This window comes from Atta cephalotes (assembly GCF_000143395.1).
Source record: "Atta cephalotes unplaced genomic scaffold scaffold00039, whole genome shotgun sequence".
NCBI classification, from domain to species: Eukaryota; Metazoa; Arthropoda; class Insecta; order Hymenoptera; family Formicidae; genus Atta; species Atta cephalotes.
The window spans coordinates 2,012,624-2,024,765 of NW_012130103.1; the positions used below are offsets into that span (position 1 = coordinate 2,012,624).

The 12,142-nt window shown below is 28.3% G+C and overlaps 1 protein-coding gene across 1 annotated transcript in view; it reads right to left on the bottom strand.

Moving 5' to 3' along the window:
- Positions 1-12,142, bottom strand: part of LOC105622015 (protocadherin-15) — a 44,829-nt gene that overhangs the window by 30,058 nt on the left and 2,629 nt on the right. Inside the window, exons 2-3 of the mRNA XM_012203450.1 lie at positions 3,768-3,833; positions 1,781-1,962 (exon numbers count right to left, since the gene is read on the bottom strand). Coding sequence (XP_012058840.1) covers positions 1,781-1,962; positions 3,768-3,833 — 248 coding nt within the window. The remainder of the gene's footprint in view (positions 1-1,780; positions 1,963-3,767; positions 3,834-12,142) is intronic.

A 12,142-nucleotide genomic window follows, 5' to 3' on the forward strand; every position in this document is an offset into this window, starting at 1 on the left:
ATTAATATATATATATATATATATATATATATATATATACTTTTAAAAATTGTTAACTTATACATTTCTTAAATACATTTATAATATTTTTTAATGACTTAAATTACACGAAATTAATTGGTTCTCTCATTATTGCGCTCGCGATTCAAGGAGTTCTTTCTAGTGGCTCATCCGCGAAACTGCACAAACACATTGTACCTTATGACAATATCATGTGAGAAATGTGAATATATAATTTAATATAATTTAATGGAATTTAATTTCATTTTAAAAAGAAATTAATTATTTCTTTATTTAAAAAAATTTTTTTATAACTGGTGTATTATTTATAGAAAAAGATGTTCCATAAAATTAACTTAGATTTTTTTTTAATAAAATATCATAACTTTTCATTTCAATTTTGTGAAAATAAAACTGTATCTATTAACAACTGTGCGATTTAACAACTTATGCAGGAAGCGCGAATGTTCTTGACCAAGCTGCTAGCTTCCGCTTTTGCAGTAAGTTTGTAACTCGTTGACGATAAAGAAAATAATAAAACGTTTTATAGGCAGACAAGAGTTCCTCTTGTCTTCCTAGAAAAGGAGGAAGTTTTTTACATAGAAAGAAAACCTCATTTTAAAAGCGTTAAGTAATTACGAAATGAATTAGACGTTTAAATGTTTAATGATCAAAAGGAAAAAATTCATTTGAAAGAAATAATACAATTTTTTATTGCAATCATAAAGATTATAAGAAATATTGATTTAAAGTGAAAGCTATTATTCACTTGTCTTCTAATATTTGTATAGTAGAATTAAGAAGAATAATAATGATACATCTTTCTCTATATGAATTGCCTCGCCCTGCATTATTTTTATCTTTGTTAGTACAGATTATCCTTTGTTATATTCGTTCGTTTGAAAGTCTGAATAATGGGAGCATTCCATTTACCTCATATTTCCATTACATTCTTCCGCGATATCTAATCGACAATATCGAGGACGGTGAAAATTCCGACCGAACAAAAATGAATAGAGAAACGAAGGCTGTTGACGAGTCGCAAAGGATAATAATCAGAGAGTGCAAATCAGACGCAGGAGGCTGAAGTTTCCGCGTGTAACAAATTTCTCTCCGCACATCTTCGTTATTTATTATCGGAAATTCCCGTTGTCAATGATTTTCAATGTGGCAATTTGTCTCGCGATGGTCCCCAGGTGACTTTATCGTTAGAAAGCTGTTAAATGATATTCCATAATTCACGTTGCATCGATGCGTTGCTCGTAAACTTTCTCGGATGGACGAATAAGGAAGAAGACGTGCACGTGAACTGATAGTTACACGTGCTGTAAATTTTTATCTAAACCTTCACCATACGCATTTGCATAACGCATTCTTCCAGTTTCTTAAATGCAAATTTAAAGCAATCTCGTGTGCTCAAATATATTAATAAAAATATTAGTTTGAAAAATATTAGTAAAAAATAAATTAATATCATAATAGATATCGTTTTGTATGTGACTATAAATTACTATGCATAAATATAAATGTATGTAATAAGAAAGCACATTAACTCTAGGCTACAAGGTTTTCAATCTTTGAAGGAGTCTAAGAAAAAATATATAGAGAGAATGTAGCGCTACCGTTATAATAATGCATGCAACAATTTTTTAATGTAGGTACGTCTGTTCCACTTTTAAGTATTATGAAACCGCAACGTTAGTCCATTACAGAGAATCTTTTTTTAAAAATTAAATAAATCAAACAGGTTCTTATAATCTTGCCAGATAAAATTTCTTGCCTGAAAAACCACATGTGAGAGATTTTCGTCGTCTCTGTCCAATGGCTCGAGAAGTTGAAGTTTTTTGCCGTTCAATTTAAAAAGAGGGATCTCTTTTCCAGGAAAGATGAGTTCCAGCATAGTCTCGTTATAAGGATCGCCGGACACCGGAAGCTCTTCCGGCACGGTCTTCTGATCGATCGCTGAAAAGGGATAGCCAATGAAGACGATTATCGTCGTGCACATCGATTTATCTCATATCTAGGACAGCGTAAATGAAATTTTCAATAAACTGGAAATATATACCAAACTCCAGCAGGGCAATATATATTCTTGATGTTTGTTTCAAATATCAAACAAAGAATTACACATTTTATGATAATAAAAAAATTGCAACTTCTAATAAATGCCTAATAAAATATAATTATCAAAGAAAGTGAGATTAAGATTTATAATTAATGTATTTGATCAAAAAATACAAAAAAACTACTAATTACTAGTATCATGAAAAATAATCTAATGATGATATGAATAGTCATTTCGAGGAAATTGTTTTATTACTTGTATAATATGACTTCCTCTCTCAAGCGAAGATCAACCCATCTTCATTCTGTATAATGAATGCAATCTTGGCGAGCTGATGTCGATCTCAGGTAACATCTCATTAATGAAAGCCAATACAATTTAATTGCAACGTATTGACTATTCTATATCTCGAATATTTCTTTTCTCTAATTTTTTTCTTTTTATCATTCTTTATCAGTGTAATTACTTTTCTTTAACCGAGAAACTAATTAAAATTTCTATTACTGTACTGTCAGATATCGTCTTTTGAAATGAATTTAACACGTTTTTTATACAATTTCGAATCTTGGAGATTTTCCTATTAAATTGAATTCACATATATTAATCTTAATTTTAATCCATTTTCGCATCTTATTTTTATTTATAATGTATAGAAAAATGTTGAAAGTAATCGCAAATTGCATTAACTTTTAAGGAATTGATTTGCTTTTAAGTACTTTTAACTTTAGAGAAAAATTGCATTTATTTAAAAAATCTTTTTTTCTCTGATATATATGTATATATGTATTATAATTTAAATTATTCCTTACTTTACAAACAGGAAGCCTCATATATATATATATATATATATATATATATATATATATATATATATATGGTTTTCCTGTTTTGTAAAGTAAGTTTAAATTAACCAATATTGGGTGCAATAAATTTGAGTGACGGAAAGATTAAACAATCCATTTTTATATTCCTTTAGTTCTTTTTTTATGAAATGACAATCATTTTAATGCATTATGCATGGCAGAGTAAATTTATTCATTCGGAATTTGGAATACAATAACGAAATTATTTCTCGTCAAAATAGAGTCTTTCGTCAATAAAAATCATTGTGCATTGTGCATATTATGGAAATCGGAAAAAGCAAGGTAGTCTTTAGACCTTCAGAACGTAAAAGAATTTCTGGAGAATATCAGAAATTGATTCGGCTTGATTTCGATAGTCGGTCAACTCGATCGTCCACTAAATTTCCGTAATTTCCGCGTAATGAGAAAACAAAATTGTGACATTCACGATCTTAAAATCAAATCTTCTCGAGGAATGATCTATTTGCGAATGTAAACACGAAAATTTATTGACAGTGTATTTACAACACAATCAAAGCAAGATGTGCAGTCAAATCTGTAATCGAATAAACTCGCAAACAAAATACAGTTCGCGATATGGAAAAATATAATGATATACTAGAAACATAATAGATGCTGCTTCCAGTTATAGAAATGTATATTTCGTTATTTTAGTTTACATAAGAAATAGAGAAATGTATTTGTGATTTAATGACGTTTGTTTCTCAATTGTAAATCATTAAATTTGCAAATTTTTCTAAAAATCAACGCTTTCAAAAAAGAATGTCTAAATATAGGTTTAATTAATAGAAATATTTAATAAACGATATAAAATAATTGCATTAACATGTCGCACTTACCATTTCCTCTGCTTTCTTCAATATCGAGGATGATGTTCGATTGTCCTCCTTCCACTTCGCACAAACCTGAAATGTAAAACATCCAAAAATTATAGAAAAATTAATATTAGATTTCATTTTTCTATATTATACAATGTTTAAATCAAAATGTATTATATAAACTGAACGTTAGACTTTTCATTTTATATTTGCTAAAGAAAAATTGTATTTAATTAATTAATTTTAATTTAAATAATCTTAACAAAAAAAATAATATTTTAATATCTTGTAATTTTGTGCAGAATTATTATTTTCGTATTATAATATATAAAATAATGCCGTTTTATAAACGGTCTCTAAAAGACTTGACCGCTTATTACTGCTTATTATTTTTATTACAACATGTGTGCAACATTAATATTTTATTTTATAACGATTCAAAAAGAGATTTATCTCGTACTTATAATATAATATCTATGTGAATTTAAAAAAAATATGTACGTGTATTTGATGTGGAAACTGAAACACTAATAGCTATTCAAAGATAGTAATGACATCTATTACTTATAATTCGTCATTATTCGTGATTATCTGAATAGCAAATATATGAACGCTTTTTCACGGACTTTGAAGCATTTAAAGTTCATTCAACTAGTAAAAGCAATTAGTCGAGTAATAAAGCTATACATATTTCTACGATAGGAATGCTATATTGTTTTTCGTAGCATGTATGAATGTTCTAATTTCATTTGTGCTGATAAAACTAATTATGAACGATAAAAAAGCAATTGATTGCTGTTCGTACAAGTAAAGCTCAAACTACTTTCCTTGCAAATGCAAGTAGAAAATAGATTTCAAATTTCAGTATTTTAATACTATATTTAATTTGATAAGACAGAAATTTAACCCTTCATCATATTTTTACTCACTTTGCCTGCAATTTGTTTTTTACTGTTCTTTTAAAATATGTGGAAGGAATTAGAGTTACTTTCAACATCTTTATTATATTAGTAAATAATGTCTTAATGTGAGATATTTTAGGAGGAGACACCAGATTTTTATTTCGAAGAAATTAAAGAGGAGTTAAAAAATTTTGTTTGTATAAAAAAAGACTGCAGACTGAGGGTTAAAATTTCATAGACTTGCAGATAAATTTACTTCCCGTCCATATACTTGCAATTATGATACCCTATCGAGATCAGCACGCAACTGATGTGCAATTTCCGCATGTCATTAATTCTCAGAGCTCACCAACACGCCCGCGCTCTTTCAGACAGGTGCGAGAAATCGGCATGGCCGGAAACGTGACGCGCAAAATGTTCTCATCAGGAAGGAAGATTCCTCGACAAGTACGCCAGCTGTGTTACGAAAAGGACCGGTCGACGATTGATTTTTGTCGTGAGATCTTGCAAACCGGATAAATTAATCGGATTGCACGTTAACGAACACGAGAGTCTAATTATTGACACGCCATTACCGATGCATACGTGGATTCATTATACGATGCAAAATGATTTGCGGAATAACATAATAGTCCTACGTTTTACAACACGCCTCGTGCTCTTTCCTGACTTAATTATCCTTGTTACGGTAGTTAAGCTAAATGAAAGAATAACATTACGACATTAACAATTTCTTTAAGAGCTAAATTCGAAATTACAACAAAAACAAATTAATATTTCTTTATTATCGTATACGCGTTACAACTTGATGCCATTTATTTCATGTTATTATTATCTTAATCTTGTTAGAATTTTTTTACTTTTTTTGATCATAGTCTTTTCTTCAACATAATTTTCATAAAATTTTAGATGATTAGTTTACCTAATAATTTTCTTTATGTGCGTGAAAAAGAATTCCAATAAACCTAATGTTTTTGAGAAATTTTCGAATTAACAAAAAAAATATAGAGGTTACCTTATAACGTTTACATATTTTTTAGATTTAAAAAAAAATAAAATTATGAAATTTTAATAAATCAAAAATATACAATCAAGCCTCTGTGTTATTAATATCGAATCAAAATGAAGTATTATAATTTAATAATGATATTACTATTAAACTTTCGAATAAATGAAATTAGTTTGATAAGTCCACACAATAAAGCTTTAGGTATAAAATAATTGAACATCAAAATTAATTTAAAATAAAATATTCGATGTAAATTTATCTCATTATAGAAAAGAATATTGTGTGTACTATTTAATTGCATTGTCCAAAATGCAAAAAATGCACAAATGCAAAAACTAAGAGTAAAACGTATCCTAACAGCATACATCCTGAAGACGTCCTAACGACATCCCCAGGATGTATCCCGGATAAAGTGTATTATTAGAGCAGCGTTATTTTTTAAATTAACCGCGCAATTGACGTTGCTGCGCGGCGTCATCTTAATTACGCTTCATTTGCAGGTCGGACACGAAATGAATTGGTTGCGGAACGAGTGATGTCGCGATGAGATTCTTTTTGGTAAGCAAAATTTGTATCAATCCTGCAGTATCGTTTGACAATATCTTCCTTGTACCTTCTTAAGGCTATGGTACATAGAAAAAATTAAGACGTAAGACTTATGCAGTAAGCGATCAATCACAATACGGACTATAAAATAACGTGAGCATGCAGAGCGAATCTAATATGTTGATTTCCTTACTAAAGAATCTTGCTGTTTAAATCTTACATTTTCAGTATTTTTATGTATCACACGAGACTTTTAGAATAGATAATAGCATAAATTTAATGTGAATATGATAATCCGTTAAAATATTTCACGAGATTTGATTGAAAAATCCATGCAAACAGTTAAATAATAAGGCGAACGTATTTCTATATAAGGGATTTCTATCTAATTTCAAGTTTTATATTTAACTTGTGTTGTATAATAATAATCGCCATGAAAAAAAGAGAGTGAATTATTCGTTGTCTGAAATACGAAAAATAAACGCAAAGTTAGGAGCAAGCGTGTAGTGTTGCGCACGACGCTGATTTTGGCGCGCAAAGTGCTCGTGCGATTGACGCCATGACGCCATGTCTAATGTCAACTGTCATAAGTATCAGTCACAAGTTGTCACAGAAAGCGGCGGATGGCGGCGGACGTGGGCTGGATCAGCTGCGAAACAAGTGATGTCGTGAATCTCTTTGGTAAGCGAAACTTGTATCTATCTCGCATTATCTCCTTACACTGCTTTCATTGTATTTTCTTACGTAATGAACTAGCGTGTAAGATTGTGCATCCAGATTATCGAGTGCAACCTCAAACCGCGAGCATTCCGTAGACGTTTGTTACGCGGCTCGACAAAAACAATAAAGTTCAGCTTAAATTTCGGCTCGATAGTCTGGATGAATCCTAACATACATTTGGTGTTCGTACGTTGATGATTCGTTAGGTGCGAAATTTGTTTAGCCAAAATCCATTGTGAATGACAAATGATCGACGATCCGATATTGCAAGTAATTGCGGGTCTTTGTATGTAACTCCAAGTTTCATATATAACTTGCGTCGTAATAGATACAAAATAACCGTCATAAAAAGAAAACGGAATTATTCATTGTGTTTCATTTACGAAACATCGCGGATATAGAATTTCTATAATATAACTATAATTTCGTCCTTTTTTTACTGTTATCAAATGCGGATTACATAAAGTAATTAATTTAAAAAATTAATATAAACAATATTAATATAAAGAATATCATAAAAGAATATCGTGCTACATGATTATTATATTCTATTATAGTAATTAATGCCTGCAGGATTAATGTCTTTTAGATATGAGTGTCAAGAAGAATCAGCAACAGAGAATAACAATAGAGAAAGAACGAGAAGGCCAGGAAAAAATGACAGTAAAACTGCTAAGTAAACATTTTTTATGATTTACTTAACTTAACTATTAACTACTAATTTAACTATTTATTAACTATTTATTATTGGTAGAAATATTTATTAAAAATTATTTATAATTAAAAATAATTCAAAGTATTGATTGTATGATAAACTTATAAAAGGATATTATGCTACACGATCGTTATATTCTAATAATTAATGCACGTTTAATATCTTTTTCAGATGTGAAAAATCAGCAAACACAAGAAAATGACAAAGTCAGGGAAATATAGGATGATTATGAAACTGCTAGGTAAGCATTTTATAATTTATTGAATTATTTGTTATTGTTGGAAGTAATTATTCATTATTGATTTACATGAATTAAAAGTGAAATATTGTATAATATAAGCTTAGATATTTATTTAATGCGCATTAATAAATATAATTTTGCAATTATATTTATTAATTTTTAATATTAAAAATTTACAAGTAAAAGATATAATGGTAACAGATATAATTTTTTTTATTAATACTAAGATAAGTTTTATTATTCTAATTACACAATCGATTTAATAATATCTTTGAAATTAAATAATTAACTAACCGTTCTAATTTTTAAAAAGGATTAAATGCATTTGTATAAAATTTGTTACACATTTATATTTTATTAATGAAATTACGTATTTTTAGAATCTAAGACATTGCTCCTGATTGTGAAACATAGTAAAGTTATAAAATAAACTTACATTCTAATACTTACAGTCTAAAATATCATACATTGATATTACACATTTTATTAATAAAGCTACATATTTTTAGAATTGAGATATAATAACGTTATATACTTCTATTTTATATACTTATATACTTCTATTCTAAAACTCTCAATTGAATGTTATAATTATTTATAAGCGACGCTATTCATAAAGTGAAGTAGTTAACAAATTTATAAAAGTGCAAAGCATGCGATAATAATAATCTGTTCATTGAAATGTAAAAGACAAAATATTCAGTATACGTTAATTTTATAACGCCATATTTAAAGCGAATTAAGTATTACTAGTAATGAAATGGTTGGTATGCAGCACGCAGCATTGTTTGAGACGCGCGGCATTGTTTTCGTCACACATTCAAGTGTCGCGTACGCCGCGTTGTCAGTTAATGGAAAGGTCGCCACGCTATCATTCCTATACCGACAACCATGGAAAGGTACTTCTGCTAGTCGCTCCGTGTATGATTGTTATATTGTAATATTGTATTGTCTCGAAATGTGATGCGATAAATATTAGATAAATACCATAGATATTAGAATGATACTTTATTCTCTATTACTCATTAAATTATTTATCTCTGCGACTGATTGTGAGTGACTTTCGAAATTCGTAAATGATAGTTCGTTTATAAGTGTTTTATATAACTTATAGATGAGGATTGAAGTGAAAAGAGAATTCGAATTCTAATTAATTACGTTTTGCCGTGATTTGCTTATTGAATGATAATTTATTTTTAAAGAATATTTGAAATCGAATTCATTTTCCAAATTTAACGTTCATCGCGTTTAATCGAATTATTCAATAATTTTAAAGTATTTATTTTATCGCTTTCAATGATCGCTTTGTGCAGAGCACGAATGTAATAATGCGAATCGTATTGAATCATATTTATGGCTTATATGACAGAGAATACTCGGATATAATTAATTTCGCGCTCAATTGCGTTTTCGCGAGTATTGCCTCATGATTATATATATAAAAGAATGAGGTCTAAGAGGCTTAAATTTATCAGATAGCAGAATGCCATATCAGTGAATGTATTTTCTTTTTATTTAAGGTGAGCTAATAGATCTGTGAATATTACAATTAGATATAACATTTCACATTCCAGACATTGCTTTGAAATGGATGGGCTAGCACAAATGGACATAATATTTAATCCCGGAACACGTGCAACCATCTATCGATCCATTGTACATACATAAATGCACATATATAAAAGTCATGAAATCATGGAATAAAGCTTGTTATTATCAACATATTATTGATCGATTTAATCATTGATTTATATATTATTACGTAGAAGTAACACATAATTATTAAGAAAGCAAACTATTTGAAATTTATAGCAAATTTAAATTTATAGAAATACATGAAGAAAAGAAAAAATATATTTTTTACAGCTAGAATACGTTTAATAAAAGGCGATAAAATTAGTAATGTAGTAAATTCTGCAAAAGAAAAGTTTAATTCTTTAAATTTAATAATGTCTAGATGTTTTTATTAAACACTCTATTCTAGACAAGATCAGGAAATGCAATTGAATGGGTATCATGAGGAAAGAATTAATACAATTATTAAAATTATTATAATATATTATTTTTAATCGTAATAAAATTTTCGAACGATTCAATATTTAAAAAAATAATAAGAAATGAAGAAAGGAAAAAATAATACATGTATAAAAGTGCAAATGTTTTAAATGTAAAAATTTTATTTAATTTTATTTTCTTTATTTATAATATCTATATATTCTTATGGAGGAAAACGTAAACTTAAAAGAAGATACTTGTGTAAAAGAAGATATTATGTATTTATACTTATATACATTTAAATAAAATAATAAATAAAATAATAAATTATATCATTTATAGGAAGTAAGGAAAAAATGTTGAAATACTTATGTATTATTTTTCTTTCTTTTTCTTTTCTAAGTTAAGTAATGTCTTCTAAATTAATTATTTCAAATGATGTCTGAGGCAGCTGAGCTTATGTTTATTTATTTTATACATATGTATATAATATATTATATTATAGATAGAAATCTATATTGTGTTTCTTTTTAATTAAATTATTTATTTAATTAATTCAGAAAATAATGTCTTGGCGAATTCTAAGAAGCTGGCAACTCTGAGAAACGGATATTCTGAGAGGAGGAGGAGGCTTAGAAGAACCATCGAGCCTTGGCGGAGCAATCTTGTGGTAAGTTTTATTATTTCTTATTTGAATAAAAATTATTTTTTGTATTTATTCGCAAAATTTTATCTTGATGATTTAAAAATACAGATACAGGAAACAAATAAAGAAAAAGACGTATAAATAAATTTATAAAGTTTATTCTTATAAGATTCTTATAAATGTAAATCTTTACTTAAATTTTATAATTATTTTCAAATAATATTTAAATAAATTCAAAAAGGATTAGATAAAGAATTCTAAATATAATAATTAGTGAAATGATGAATATTTAAAACACTGCTTTAATATATATGTTATATTTATGCATTACAGAATCATCGTAGTCAACGTTATAGATAATTCCGCCAATGCGCATCAATCGGTGAGTGAGAAAATAATTTTTTTATTTCAGACAACGGATCTATGGCAATTATATTACACATACAGCAAGTATATTTCGATGCACGTCAATGCATCTTCAAATTAGAACAATAAATTAGTGTACAAAAGTATTACATTTCATAGATCCGTTAATATGGATAGACTATAATAAATTTTGACAAATTAATCCTGAAAACTCTTATTATTTAAGAAATATACACACTTCGCATTTTTAGTTTTACAACACATTCTATGCAATTTATATTATAATAAACATGTTCTAATAATTATTAGAAATAATAATCGGCATTTATTTTAATAAAGAATAAATTTTACTCTGATCTTTTTATAGCTTATCCATTTATATTTAATTGGCAAATTGATTTTATCTTTTATCAATACTTATCATTCATATCTTTATTTTATTATTTACATGCGAAAAAGCATTTGTAACATTTCTAATTAACATAATTACCATAATTAATCAACTAAAACTTAGAGTTTGGATAGATAATATAGTTCACACGATTTCTTCGCCTAATATCGTATGTTCTCGCATATCGTTCGTCACATTACGAAATCGTGCAATTTACACATGAACATTCGTCATCGTCCGACCAGTCACGCGCAACATTCCCTGCCGAGCCCTCGTAAAGTCTCTCTGCGTAAATCTTACGTGACAGCAGGCCACTACCGGCGAACCTCGATCATTTCTTCCCGCATAGAAAGTGATCACGACATTAGAAAGTGCATACTGTAGTAGGAGAATGAAAGACATCATGTCGATTGCGACCTACATTTTCCATTCGCGCGCGAACAACGCATCCTACATCTATTCTATGAAGATTCTAAATGATCCATTGATCGATATACCATTTTCACTTATTCATGATCTCCTATAATTTGTCAGTAGCGTTATACATATAGATTTTTATAGATCCTTGAGATGAATTTAATGCTTTATTTATTCAATTGAGAAATCTTTAATCTTTGATAATTGCTTAAATTATGAACATATAATACGTAATACGTGTTGAAATCGAAGTATCATGGAATCTGTCAGTAGTGTGCCATTAACGAAGCTGGCTATAAAATAACCCGGGTATATATGTGTATATATATATATATATATATATATATATATATAGATACGTAGGTTCGGTGTCTAGTAGGGTAAGTACGTAAGTAAACTTAAAACGTTAACGTAAGGTACGGTGTCGTTCGGTTACGGTTTACTTTTT